General features: G+C 36.6%; 1 protein-coding gene across 1 annotated transcript in view; it reads right to left on the bottom strand.

Moving 5' to 3' along the window:
• Positions 1 to 15,195, bottom strand: part of TAFA5 (TAFA chemokine like family member 5) — a 418,761-nt gene extending 403,566 nt beyond the window's left edge. Inside the window, exon 1 of the mRNA XM_085217790.1 lies at positions 14,731 to 15,195. Within this exon, the coding sequence (XP_085073916.1) occupies positions 14,731 to 14,842 (112 nt within the window). The 5' untranslated portion in view covers positions 14,843 to 15,195. The remainder of the gene's footprint in view (positions 1 to 14,730) is intronic.
• Between the last annotated feature and the right edge of the window lie 507 nt (positions 15,196 to 15,702).

Genomic DNA, 15,702 nt, shown 5'->3' with positions numbered 1-15,702 from the left:
CAATAAGAAGACTTTGATCTTGAGTGTGAGCATACATGTACAAAAATGGACATCATGTTTATTCATCTTCTTTTGATTACGACTGCTGATGCCAGGTATTAAAAGTGCTGAACATTACAACATTCAAATATACCAGTGCTGGATGCATTCCCAACTGCTGGGCAGTACTGAATAACTTCTTTTAAGCAAGGTGTTCAATGTAGAGGATAAAAAAAAAAACAAAAAAAAAAACAACAAACCTCTCCTTCCAAACACCATCGGTCAGCTTGGTTTCAGGCCAAGCCACCAGCCTGAGACAGCACCTGTGGCTCAGCTGGATGACCTTCTTATTACAGGGAAACAAAGGAACAATCCTATACATTCTAAGAGCTCTGGCAGCTCTGGTACAGCTGACCTCCAAATACTCCTTTTTCCATCCCAAAGACAGCTGCAGATGGTAAACAATAATAGCTTGAGATGACTTTGGTCATTTTTCTCTGACCACGCTCAGGATAGCAAATGCTGTATTTTGTTTTTTTGGTTGTTGGTTTGTGTTGTTTTTTTTTTGCCTACCATCTTCAGACTCACAATGATCACACTCATCCTATCTACTTGTTAACAGGATCCAGTATCTGAGTGTTAGCAGCACATCATATTCACAACAGTCAACTCATCTCCATGCTAATTGTGAATGAAAGCTCTGTCAAATGTACGTGTCTAAAGAGAACCAAATTCCAGGAGGGCTAAAATAATGCTGGAAGCTTAACAGAAGTGCTCTAAAAGAAAAACAAACTTTATCTACAATCACTTCCACTAAAAGTATGTTTGTCTTTGTGCTACTAAACAAGATGCATTCTCCTGAGTTTCATTTAAGATTTGCTGGAATTTACCTGCTTTGCAGGTTGGACTGGACAGGGTGAAGCAGTCACTCAGAATTTCCTATTTGCAGTGTATGCGTAGAAGAAAGAGGAAATTGTGATTTTATAGGGAAAAGGATCTCCAAATGGGACTAAACTCGAGAGTTTGTGTTCAGTAACAGAAAACAGACATCAAGCAATGAAAACTTGTATAAAGTAAGCCCAGTTCAAATTTTCAAAGGCCTACACTGGTCTATAATAAGTAGGATTGCATGGCATCACCATTCCAAGACAGACATTATGTTTGCCATTCTTGGCAATGTAAAAGATGTTAAAACAATATTAGCATCATTCTGATAGTAATTCCCACATGATTAATGGAATAAATTACAAGTGCAGTATATTAAGATTAATTTACTCTAAAGTTCTTTCTTGCACAGAAGAAAAAAAGACTCCTATAAAGTTATTGAACTATTTATTCTACAAAAGAAATGGATATGTTTGTTGGCAGTGTTTTATGAACCTGAAAGGTAATGGGGCCCATAAAACTCCTTGACACTTGTTTCTGAACTTCACAAATTCAGAGTATGCTTGACATGTCAAAAGAAACTACTTTGTTTTGCCTCACAAAAATTTCTTACGATTTATTCACTACTCTTTAAAATAATTACTTTACTTGATACAATGTCTGTCATCAAATGCAAAATAACAGCTGCATTATGCCTGTCCTGCAAAACAAACAAATAAAATCCAGCATATCACAACCTCTCTTTTTCAGTGTCATCAAAAACATATATAGGAAATGCATTTACATTTAGAAGCCTATTGATACTATAAAATCAATATTGTTCAGGGAAAATTGAATTCATCCTGTTCAACTGTCCCTCTTTTTGTACAGAAACAATTTGAGCAATGGAGAAAAAAAAAGATCTGCTACAAAATGAGGCTTCTGCTGTATGCGTGCTTGTTCTAAACGCAGTCAGAATCACTGTGTAAAATGACATTCTGGGAAAAAAATATCCTGTATTTGTAGATACTACATGAAAATGTTTTCATATTTTATCATATTGAACAGAAAACCAAAGCATATTTTAAGAGTGATCTTTCAATCCCACCTTTATTAATCTACCTTAAAAAAAAGAAAAAAGTACATTTAATTAGGTAAATTTTCAGAGATATTTTGATATTTTGATGTTGTGCTTGCATGGATTTCACTTGTGGAAGCTATTCTTCCTTTGTTAGCTTTGCTGGCTCAGACACTGATGCAAATTTCTGATGCGTTGTTTCATCATTAGTCATTTTAAATCAAAGTTCAAGGGAAAAAACAAACAAGCAGTCTTTTCACCATTAATTCTCTTTCATAATCTACAATTGATTTAAAAGGAGTCTCTTGAATTGTTTACACGCAATAAATCATTTCTCATCTTGTGTATTTATACCAGTTCAAAATGCTTGTTTTCAGGAAAAGAAGCATTATGGTCATTTTCCCAAAATAATATCAACTGATAGACTATGCAATTTTTAAATACATCAAGCAACACCTTTTTCTTTCTTCCCAAGGATAGTCCCAATAACACCTACTGTCAATTTGAGAGAAAGTAAATTCTCTTTCGTTGCCACAATGGCATTTTAGAGAGCTGAAAGTTGTAATGTCTTGATTATCCACTAAAAGTAGATAAATCTCCTGACTGAGATTCCAGCAGTACCAGTATGCATAAATGTAGCAACTGGATTACTTAGCCAAACACATAACAAGAAAAAAAAAAAAATTGTTCTTCCAATCTCAGCTACAGTACTGTAGGGAACAAAGATTTTCATTATTTTCAACAGCTTTAATTCCTCCACTAAGAAAGTTCTCATATTATGCAAGTATGGAATTGGAAGTTCTATCTTTCAATAAGTACAGGCTCCTCACAAGCAGTAATGTTTCAAACCCAGGTGCCTCTGCAAAAGGCAATAGAGAGACAAAGCTGGACACACAGACCACTACCTCAAAGCAATCTCCGAACTCAACTTTTTAGCTTTCTTTATATGATTTGCAGCCATAGATGTATCTAATGCCCTAAAAATCAATAAAGCTCTTTACCTTATAGGACTGGAAAGAACTGATGTTATCGAGATTTAAAGTGTTCTCATATGATGTTGCAGAAAAGAGTCATCAAAGAAAAAATTACATTTATTTACTGACCAAACTATTCCTAAATAAAAGAAAATTATTCTTCTCAAAGATTCCAGACAAGATATAAGAAAACCAATCTGATAAATTAATTTGAAATTAAGCTAAACTAAAACTCATGCTCCAGAGTATCATGTGGCTTAATTGTATCTGCATCTGTGTGTTTATACATCAAAAGATCCTGAGATGAAGGTAAGAAGATAAAGCAATGAAAACACAAACAAGCGTAAGTGTGAAGTCCTATGCTTTCATTTCTTAAAGACAGGTTTTTCTCCAGTGGGTGTCTGTCATACAGCTGTTCTTGATATGAAAAACTCTGTTGACTTTTAAACAAACATTATCAAACTCAGCAAATTAATGTCTAAATTCCAGTTCTTTTCAACCTGCTAATAGCCAAGATTAATAATTTTATTTCCTCTCTTCTTTGTTTAAACGCAATTCTTCCTTCTAAGGCTTCCACATTTCCTTCCCTTTAAAAAAAATATATCTTGTGATTATCTCTCCTCTTCAAGAAAATAAACCGGTGAATTTAGAGAACTGGGAAGTAAAGTCACATTTTGGAAAGTTAAGTTCAAATACAATGCTACATTCTAAGAATAAATATATGCATTTGTACAAATACACAGAGCCTTTACGATGACTTCAGTAAAACAGAAAACAAAATAAGAACACAAAGTATGATGAAAGCAAACTTTAGAAACACTGCTGTTAGTCTTTACAGAAGAGATCTGAAATTTTCATTCCATGTTTTATGTGACCCACCAAAAACTACCTCTTCCAGATCTCTCTCAAACAAAGACCATGGTTTACGTTTTATATTCCTGCTACAGCTGGAAAAATGTATAACATCCAAACAAAACATAGACTGTCTTTTGTTACACAAAGCAAACATCAGATGAATAATACTAAAATGTATTTAAAATTTAGATGTTCCAATCATGACAAATAACACAACCACCATGTAACACAGTTCTCCAGCATTTTGGTCATGGAAGAATGACATGATAGAATTTTGCCTCAGGCATGCAGGTCTACTATATCTCCATAAAATGCAATATTACTTTTACTGCCTGAGAAATGTTCTCTCTTCCCATCCATGAGAAAATGGAAACAAAGTGTTTGCTCAAATCCCCTGCATTGAAAGCAAAGGCATGTTTTTCCTCAGCAGCTAACTTCTCACTTGTTCCAAAACTTTTTAAACTTAATTTAGAATCACAGAGGAAAAAACAACAGAAGTATTGTTGAATGCGCATTATTCACACTGCTCTTTCACTAAGTTCTAATAACGTACGTACATGCAAAATGATCAGAGTTTATAATTGGACTCAGGGAATATGATACATGTGGAAGAAAAACAATCAAGTGCAATTCTCAAACCTCTGCAGGGCTAGCAGTTAGGAAGAAAAGCCTCTACACATAAATCAAGTTAATTTGTTTGAGAAGTCACTAGCAAGCCAGCGTGATTCACATAGCTGTACTTGTCAGACTTAGTAATAGACAAAGCACTTCAAAAAGCAGCAAGACGAATAGTAGGGCCAATTCACCTGACCTTAGTTAAGAAAAATAAAGAAAACTGAAAAATGTAGAAAACTTATTACTGAGACTCTGCACCAACACGGAGCACTAAATTTTAAAAGAAGCACTCAGGAAGGAAATGGGCATCAGTTGTGACAAGCAGCAAAAAGAAAGACTGTGAAATGTACTAAGAATGAACTCTATTAAAGTAATATATGAAATATTTGTTTGATTTTACAGATTTGGTCTGTGATAGACATGAAAGAACACTATAGAAATTTCAAGGGCTTAACACAAATAATGAGGAAAGTAATTGCTTCATTTTGTTTTGCATCTTGTACTAAGACCTCAAGAGGGAAAGAATTTTCACACTGCAAAATTGAGGATTCTGAAGCACATCCCTTTCCTCTACAGAGATAAATTATCTGAGAAAACATCAAGCAATGATTCTTAGTGTAACATATGCTCAATAAGATATCAGTCTCATAAAGTCAGTTAATATTTGTGCCAAAGAATATACTGCCTTACCTATATTCCTGTCAAATGTCAAAATGGAAGCAGATAAGGATTAAGCTGTTTCACAGAAATTGCTTTTGAAATGCCACCAACTAAGTATTATAAATTGTTTTCAAAATAATTCCTTGGAATTGTATCAGAAATACCTTAAATCCATTTACTGTAATTACAAGTGGCAGTTCATGCAACTTGTTATCACCCTGAGAGTTTGCAGCAGCACTTTAAGAAACTCTACAAAACATAGCAAAGATGCTATATAACATCTTCAAATGTTAAAAAGTCTCTTCAGTAAGGCATTCTCAGTAAGATTATATTAAAAATAATGACATTTGTAGATAGGATTAAGGTAGGGTTCTCTAGCTATACAGAAAGCAAACCTAGTTTTGCTCAGCTGTTAAGACAAAAAGCATCCATGAACAACCCAAAGTGAAGATACATACCATGGAAACACACATAAAGTAGGAATGTATTCCTTGAATGGTCATATATGGATAAAAGAATGAAGCACAGGGAAAAAAAAAAAAAAGGCCCTTAAGACAAAAAGGACTGCAAAAGTGACATTGGCATTGAAGAACATAGAATCAGGGAAACTATTTTAGCACAAGCAATACTCTAACAGACATAATGTACATTTTTTTTTCAAAAATAGATTCTTATTTTCCCAGTAGGGAGTAAGTGCAACTCATATCTGCTCTGATGTTCAAGGTGAATAGAATATATAATAGAACATAGAGTAGAATAAATAAGCTCTTTTGGAAGGGTCCCTCAAAGATCAGCTTGTCCAACTGCCTGACTACTTCAGGACTAACCAAGAGTTAAAAGATTTTAATCCTAGTCGTCTTCTTCCCTGCAGCGTCCTATATTTATACACAAATTGTTAATCTCTAAACTCTTTCTTAGCTAATTCACTAGCAGGTGATTTAAATGAGTTAATCACACTGTAAAATTCTGCACAGTGCAGAAATGTTTAAAAATGTTTTCTACAGAGCACACCTAAAAATGAGGAAAGCACAACAGTGAAGTTAACCAATCCTGATACCCTGATCTAAAACTCACCTAGTTTCCAGCTCTGGTGGAAAAGACAGCATTTTTAGAGTGTCTAGAATGTGAAAATACTGGCAACGAAACAGGAGCATTTACAGTAAGACAAAACACATTGCAAAAAAATGTTCAGGATACAAGCTGTTTGCAAAGATGTCTTTAGAAGATCCCAGTAGTGTATGCCAACTACATCTCAATTTACACATTTTTACATAATTTTTTGCTTCAATAGCTCAGTATCTTGACCTGCACTCTTAATGAATCTTTACCACAAACCTATTTCTCCACACTTTTTCTTCCCTGCAGAAATATTGAGCTGATTACTTAAAATTAAGCATTTAAACATTAAGCATGGATCTTGAAAATAACATAAGCAGTACTCTAAAGGTGCTGTCAAAAACAATAGGATTCTTCTGATAACATGTATGTTTAAGTAAGTGCATGTTGTCTAAGCTGCACTATGGTCCACAAAACTAAACATAATGCAGTTTGAGGCAGACTGCAGAAAAGTATCTAAAGCAGGTTGCATGTCTTGCACAGTAAGTTATCTCAATTTCCACTGACTTTAAAAGGAGATTATGATAAATGCAAATGAGTGTACTGCAGAAATCTTCATTAAGCAAAGATCAATCTTATTCAAAAAGCTAAAAATGTGCTTGTCATGTCTTTTAACCCAAACGGAATATAAATATTTGTTCTTTTTCTAGTTGGAGCTGATAACCTAACAGGAAAGCTGTGGGAGATGGAGAGGTCTTGCTAACTCGCTACAGAAAACATCCACCAAAATTATTTTTGGTATCTTAAAAGGATTGCTAACCTGAGTATTGAGATATTTATATATCTGCTAGGTCTAATGTTTTATAGGACATGATTTCAGGGAAATTACCACCTTTAAATTACATTCAATGAGAACAATTGCTAAAGCCTCATTTAAAAACCGAAGGTTTTTTGTTTGTTTGTTTTTAACTGTGCATACATGTTCATAAATGCTTATACAGTGTATGGGAACTGTTGAGTCATAGCCTAAACCACTGATTGATCACCTGAGGCAAGGACTGAGTCAGTCCTGAAGGCACAGGTGAAAGAAATTCACCTGTGTGACTGGAAGGGGTGGAGTCTGCATCCTTCCTAGACCCAATTTAAGGGCTGACTGCCACTAGGGAAGGATCTCTTTCTAGAGATCCTTTCTCTCTGTGGAGACTTTTGTGAGAACCTAGATCTTTGGATACACGTGAGCATTCCTTCCCTATTTGTTTATTTTCCCATTTTCTCCACAATAATCTTTCCAGCTGTAGCACCAACTGTAACATACGCTTACTCATCTTGAGATAAGTCTCAAGGTGAATGTTCAATAAAGTACTGCTGATAGAGTGTACTGAAGAAGTCCTGGAACAGCTCTCTGATATTTTTCACAAAAATCATTTTCAAGATTAACTCAGATTACTGTATTAGCTCTATTCAGAAGAATAGAGAGAGAAAATTTTATATTTTTATCATTCAAAACTATATCCAGAACAGAAAAAGAGAAAATGGTGTACTCTTTCAGTAACACCAGAGAATGCCATCAGAGACACATAACTTCACAGTATCGGATACGCTCATGTTTTGGTTAGTCTGAAGAAAGATAAGAAGCATCAGACATTGCTGGTCTCACAGCACTTCTATGTTTCTGTCAGCAAATGAACTATTTAAAGAAAAGTGCAGAAGCGTAGCTTAGGCTCACTTCTACCATTTGGCTAAGCTGTTCTACCAAGCTGCAGTGGTATAGTTCAATGTAAAAATTAAATATTCTACAAAGAGGAGTACAGACATCTGAGAATATTAAAAGCAGTATAGGCATTTGGCATCAACAGTATGTCATTTTGTCAGAGTATCATCTCTTAGAATCCATTTGTCAATATCACAGTCTTGGGACAGTCAGGACCACAAAAAAAAAAAAAAAAAAAGGCTTAAGACCAAAGGTAAAAACCATCATAAGTTACAGTGATTAACAAGAACAAATATCCCTTTTACTTTTTGATAGGCAGAATTTGGAAACCCCCTTTTTTTTTTTCCTTTTTGTTTTCCCCATACCTAGTAATTTTTTTTTTCTGTAAGAATTAAGGACCTTTCTCTCCTTAATGATACAGCTTTGTTAGCTAATGGAACCAGTAGGTTCTACCCCCGTGCTTGAGTACAACTGGTCACTATGATTCTATTTTGTAATGGAAGAAAATCGGGGATCAGTTCAACCAACAGAACTTGCAACTTGAATTGTCACCAGCCTCTTTGGTATTCTGCTCTGGGCTTTTGCTCAGTCTTTGCTACACAAAATAATAAAACAGAACATATCTGTTAACAGCACTCAGGAATTAAACTCCATACAAAGCGAACAGCCTAAAGACAATGATAGTCCCTATTCTGAACCATCAAAACACTAAAGAGAACAAGGGGTTTATGTCTCAAATTGCCTGTTCCAGTCATATAGACAGAAGGAAATTTTATTTTGCCACATATGTTATCCTGAAAGCCCTGTAAAATTCCACCCTATTACCACATTCTCTTTTTGGAAGAGCAGGAGCTGCCATTGTTGGAGAACGAAGAGTGAATGGCCTAAAGTCATATCAAGGAAGATTCAGGCTGGGTATTAGGAAAAATTTCTTTATTGATGTCTTGGGCTACAGACTAACAAGTAACAAGCTAACTCTCACTCAGAAAATATCCTATTGCATTCCTCACCCCAGAATTAGACGAGATACTTGGTTGTTGCCTGAGGGCAAAGAAGTGTTTGAAGAAAGGAGACAAAAAAAAAAAAAGTCTATCCAAAGCCTGAAATAGGACAGGTCACGAAGATTTCAGGAAATTAGTAGATCATAATATGAATGCAAAATTATACACAATTATGTCTGAAATTCCTATGCTTTAGCCAGTTTACACTTTTAAAAATATGCACAAAATCTTTGAAATAAATGTCTACAGCAAAAATATTGGAAAATACATATATTTCATATAGTTCATACATTTCCAAATAGTAAAATCTTCTGTTTTGAAAATTTGCAGGGCTAACATGAAAGTATATCACGGACTTCCCAAAAAACTAACATAAAAGTACATCTCCAAAGAGATGACTTCCCAAAAATTCTCCAATATGTAGTTTTGCCGTTTGTCTGTGCAAATAACAACATAACTTCCCTTTAAACAGCCCCAAAATAACTAAGTTCCCAGTTCAACAGCAGAACAACACATCTGGTCAAATATGAGCCTAAGCATGAAAACACTGTTCTGAGTTTTGCAACAAATAATAAAATCAGAATGATTACAGTTAACCAACACTACGTAGATTTGTCCTTGCTTTTCACACTATTGTCCACAGTTCAGTATCCAAAAAGCATTTTTGTGTTTTTGTGTTAATGACAACATTCAAGGCACCTACGATGACAATGTATTTAGCATGTCAGATGCAAGTCTAGTTGGTCAAATAACAGTTTTACAGCTAGAATGTACACTAAGCAAGCAGGAAATCTAAAATAAATTCCAAGGGCTGCTCTGAAAGTAATGTCTCTTAGTTTACAATGCTGGCCCTCAACATCAGAGGAAGATGTTGGTGGTACGGCAGAAGAGGCCAGAGCAAAGGGTCTACTGCACACTCCCGATACTGTTTTCATAGTATATGCTATAAGATCTTGGTCTCCCTCCTACAACCCTGCTGAAGGACATGGAGAATCCTAAGCCACATATTTAATTGAAAATATCCATTCTTTTTAGTGTCTCCATCCTTCTCTGCTTTACACTGTAATTATCACTTGAGCTATACTTGCATGGAAGCAGTAGTTTCATGATTTGAGGACTGTAAACAGAGATTACTCATCCTTAAAGGTTGAATTCAACATTAAGGGCAATAAGAAACCATTTCCTGTGTTGACACCCTGAGTTCTACATAAAGATCATCTGGACAAATTACAAGAGAACTGGCCAGATAATCCCCCTGTCAATTCAGTACTCACACTGACAAACAGCAGAGTGTTGTAGAGGCCACTAAATTTAAAGTGCTGGTTTTAATTTTATTTATTTCTTAAATAACCTTCCTAAAAAGGTGTAGCAGGGATATTACACAACAAAACAACTTTAATATCTTGGCTTTATGTAATGTAATAAAAGATTATGTGATGTAGAAGTAAACTAAGAAGAGAAGTCTGAATTATAACTGTTACTTTATATGTCACATTAATTCTGCGCGGAGTTTTGGAGAAATACAAGACAGTAATTCTTGCAGAAAACCTAATAGAACTACAGACCAGTTGTACAGATTTATTATTTTTTTCCATTTGTAAAAAACAGAGAAAGTGGTATGTATGACATAAGATCAGCAATGGGAGCTGCAGTCCTTCATTCAGTTTACGTAAAAAACAAGTAGTGAGACTTATCATTCAATAGCCTATCTGTAGTTCAGTAGCCTACAGATGATGAAGCAGTAGTGCCTGTTTGAGAAGTACCCATCTGACAGTCACTGCTAGTGTTCGTCCCTGATAGCAGTCTCAAACAGCGTAAGGAAACTGTAACACCTGAAGACTATAGTAAACTTTGCTTTCAAGAATACATAATTATAGAACAGGACAGTTTAAAGGTATTTCTCGAGCGAGCAGTGTCCAACAACATGTAACAGCAGAATTTCAAATTAAGGTGAGATTAATGTAATATTTTTGATAAGAATTATCTGCATTTTTCACAGTACAAAACCAAGCCAAGTCTTTCAGATGCATTTTTATTTGTGCTAAGGGCCTACCTTTAATGAAATAACTTGCACTTACAAAGCAGAATTGTTGAGTTAAAGGAAATATTTTGCATTTTGATAATAAAATGAAAATAAATAAATCAGAAGTTCATCACTGGAGCTTCGTATTGCTCTCTTCCAAGCACAGTGTTTAAAACATGAAAGTGAACTTTCCAAGTACTTGTTTTTGATATAGCCTTTCAAAATAAATAAATACATAATAAACTGCTTGCTTGTCCTTAAAAGTATTAACAGAGCAGCAAAATATCACAGGGGTGTAATGTTGTATTCCTTATACTTGCAAAACAATATAAAATATGGAAAATCAAAAGTTCCTAGTAGCCACAACTTCGCTAATGCTGAATCATTTATTGTTTAAAAGTCATTATTTACATATAAAAAGCACCTCCTTATTTACAGCCAAACCAAATGAAAAAAAAAAATGCACTAGGAAAAAGAAAAGATGCTGACTCTAAAACACATGGGTTGGATTCTTCATGTAGTTAGTATATAGCTATGATAACACAGAAAATTCACTTGGTTTACTGACCTTAACATGTGAAAGAAAAAAAAAAAAAAAGCAAAGTCCAGTTACAAAAGGAGGAAAATAAAAACAATTCAGTGCACCTTCACGACATTAAAACAGTAACTTAAGGAATTCGATGTAGGTACTACTGTGTGGTCTCCTACTGCTCATTAATTATGTAGGGCACACATCTGAGATCCAAAAAAATGCAACACTTCCTGAAACTCTGAATTATAGTTTCCTCTTTTACCAGGATAGCATTTCTAGACTGTTTCTACATTTAATGATGCTTCTGATGAGTGAACAAACTCCTTGGTAGACACTCAAGTGAACTTTCTTTATTAACCACCTAATTTACTACTTTAATCTACTCCACAGCCTTCTCCATTGGAGAATCTACTGAATGTCTAGGGAGAGAACATTATATTTATCACTATAGCAACTAACCTAATTGATCTGATGCAGGTTTCTCTTCCACCATAGGATGGAGCCACTATCCCTATGTATAATCTAAACATTTAAGAAATAAAAAGTAATCTGCTCATCATTTTACAATGACAAAGAACGTAACTGTACTTTGGAAACTGAAGTATAAATTAAATCTAATGGATTGTACACATTCATTCAGAACAAGCTTCATAGTATCTGTTTAGCTGTCAGCTGGAACTCAGAGTATAGTATTTACTAGTTGCTTTCAGTAAACAGGAACAACCATGGAACAATAAATACATTCCCAGAAACACAGACAGAAAGTAATCAGGAGAAAGGAAAGAAATATTCATAGGACTAATTCAGGAATAAGCTTCTCCAGAGTAGTATATTAAAAATTAAAATAAGCACGGTAGCTCAGAAGTTTTACATTTTTCCTTTTCCACAGCACTATAAACAAAAGTTCTGATTTATTTTTTTTTTTGAGCTGCAGAATTTGATGCAAATGATACAGTGGGAGAAAAACAAATAAGAGGTTCCTGTAGTAACATGAACAATATATTCACATGTAATTTTTCCACCCCCCCCCCCACAGAATCCTGCTTCATATAAGAGATATAAGTAATCATACTGCAATTTAGCTGAATATGAGGTTTGTAGAGAAATACAGAACTCTTTACATGGTCAAGTTCTTTTCCATTTACATATTAAAAAAAAAAAAAAGCAAGACTCTTTCTCTTAAAAAGCAACCTAGTCATTATCCTCCCCCCACAGTTATGCTTTTCCTCAAAGAAAATAAATAAATAAATCAGTCTGAAGGAAAAAAAAAAAATGAATAAATTTTAGATTATCTTGAAAAGAATTCATAAATTTTGCAGTACTTTACCTTGAAATAGCTGCATTTTTTTTTCCTTGATTTTTAGATATCTTCAGCCTTTACACATAGAAAAAAACATTTTTGCAAATACTACAGCTAGATGAAGTGTACGTGGTGCTTCATTAACATTTGGAATTGTGGTTGTCAAATGAGTGAAATATTGCATAAATGGTGAAGTGTTTTGACACTGCATATTTTAGGCTGCATAGTGTTTTTCAGCATTACATAGCATGAAGAGTGCACTACATGTTTGAGGAGAACTACTGACACTGAGTGAGAGAAGTAGTTAGGAACTGGTCATTTAAACACATCAGAAATTGTCTTCCTACTAGCTAACATTTACATGTATCAGTAAATAATGGCCAATAATAAAGAAGACGTAACAACTCAAGTGAAAGGCTTTACTCCTTAAAAAGAGAACAATGTCAAACCTCTCATTGTTGAGCAAAAATATCTTTAAGGGCTTTACAATTAACGCTTTCTGAGGTTATGCTTGTAGAAGATAACCTCACAGAATTTATGTCATTTCATAAAAAGCCTAGGATCCTCCAGAGATTTCTAAAACAAACTTACTAAATTCCTTAATAATTCCCTTCACATTTGTACTATTCATTCTCAAACATGCTCTTACTGATGCACTTCTCTCTTAGTATGTATATAAATTCTTGTAAATCTTAAGTGTTGCCAAGTATACCCTATATATTAGTACACAGTATGAGAATATAGATCTATGTACAAAATGAAATTATTTAGAAGAGTGGCCTGTTCAATATGATTTTTAATGAGAAGAGCAAAGCAAAGTGTGTTAAATTACAAGTCATTACAAAATATGCTATTCTTTTTTGGAATAAGCTTCTTCTCGCTGTTGTCAGCACAGCATCCCTGTAATGTGCAGAGAAATGAATTAAAGGTTTTCTTTGCCAACTCAAATCTTTTTTCCGAAAAAAAAAAAAAACATAGACGAACAGGACAACGTGCTACATTTTGAAAGAAATGGAACAGAGTTAAGAAATGCAGCAGATATGCTCCTGAAAGCCAGAATCCATTTCCTATTCATCATAACCTCCACTTATTATAGCCCAACACGACAAGCCCAGAGCAAAATCTTCATATTACAGCTAAGGAAAAGAATACACACTATATTACAGGTCATGCTCATCTTGGGAAAATACAGTGTGAATGCATTCTGACAAAGTTGTGCAGGCCCCCTCCTGATAAGTTACTGTTTTGTTTTTAATTACTGCATAGGGATTTTGCTTGCTTGCTTCTACTACTCCAGTCAGAAAATTCTTAACCTGGTATGATGGTGAAATGTGCGTTCCCCAAAAGAATGGGCAGTAATAATATTTATATTGCATAACTGCTTGTAAATTATACTTCCTGAGATCATAGAACTGGAACAAGAAAAAATTCAGACCTTTAAAAGTACTGATATTCCAGTCACTTGATTCTTAAAGATTTATCTCCAAGTGAGTGTGATTAATGGACTATCTACCAAGCCTGAAAAAGAATATGCAACACTCTACTGATGAACCTAAAACCAATAACAAGGGCTCACTAAACTGCTGATGTTCTCTGGGAGTTTCCTGGCTTGTTCCAGTACAATTTCACAGTCAGAGAACCACACATGATCCAAGAGATGTTAAGGCACCTGTCGCTTGACTAAGTATATGCTTCCTATAGGAATTAACATAAGCAAAATTGCTCCCATTCATGAAACGTGGACTTTAGTAGTAGAGCAGGTACGCAGAGGAAGCAGTGGGTAGCAGCTGGTAACAGTGAACACTAGATTACTGTTACTGAAATTGAAGAGTTAGCTCCTAAGATCCAATAAATGTTCACGCTTAGAGTAGATATGCCGTATCTTCAACCTAAGGACACTGTGTTTCCAAGAAACAGCAGTGTTAAAGTGTCTCTCTACCTAGTTTACCAGGAGAGGAGTAGAAGTGTAAGGCTAACTACAGCACAGTACTCATACCTGCCAGACTCAAACCTCAGCCTTCACCTGAAGTGTTACCTGAGGATTTACATTCAGGAAAAGCACCAGGACAAATATGTACTTACTGCAGTAAGCGATCAGGAGACTAGCCAGGATCATGATAGCCCAGAAAGTTGAGGACATGCTTGGCAAGGCATTGGCATCTTTCCTACTGCTTCTCCTGGGAGATGGAGCCATTGAAGCCACTTCCCCAGAAGGGGACAAAGTCAGACAGGTTCACCAGCCAGCTCTCCCCACGACCGACGGCCTTTCTCCACACATAATCCCAAAGGCAAGCATGTTCCACAGCCGCACGCTCCTCAGCAGCAGCACACGCCTGCGGCAGGACGCATCTTCCAGCCGGAAAGCCCAGGAGTCTCTAAGGCGTGCGGGACTTCGCTGCGGCAGCTGCAACCAGGTTTCCTCCTGCCGCTGTGGTGAGGTTCACCAGCGCTGGTGTGTCCTATGGAACTCGAGTGCCTGGCGCGATGCCGAGCTTTGAAGATGTCCCACAAACGAGCTTGCGGGTTTTTTTTTTGGTTTTTTTTTTGGTTTTTTTTTTCCGTCCCCCTCTCCTTCCTTTCTCAACGGGCAGAAGTTATCCCGCTCTCTCCTCGCTTCCCTCCCCCTCCCCCAGGAGAGGGGATCTCCTCAGACACGGACCGGGGCCGAGGCGGTGCCAGCGGCAGGGCGGCCTCTTCCGCCCCCCGCCCGCCCAAGCGCCACACTAGGGTGCCCGCCGCCTGACGGCGCAACGCCGCATGGCCGCCGCGGAGCCGCGGCACCGAGGAACCCGCCGCTACCTGCCGCCCGATCAACGCTTCGTCGGACAGCGCCGCGGAGGGGAGAGAGCGATCCCGCGGAAAAGACGGGGAGGCCGGCGGTTCCCGCCAGTGGCCGGGGATGGAGACAGAGGGGAAGGACAGTCCGGTCCGGTCCGCCAGGCAACGCGGCGTCCCGCGACGAGCCCAGCCTGCTCCCCTTCCCGGCCGGTCCCGCGGATTCGCGGCGAGCGGGACACTTCGCGCGGGGCAGTAGCGACAACGAGACGTTCTCCA

The sequence above is a fragment of the Meleagris gallopavo genome, chromosome 1, assembly GCF_905368555.1.
Source record: "Meleagris gallopavo chromosome 1, MGAL_WU_HG_1.1, whole genome shotgun sequence".
Taxonomy (NCBI): domain Eukaryota; kingdom Metazoa; phylum Chordata; class Aves; order Galliformes; family Phasianidae; genus Meleagris; species Meleagris gallopavo.
The sequence above is the reverse complement of the archived record's forward strand: the minus strand, read 5'-3'. Positions and strand labels throughout refer to the sequence as shown.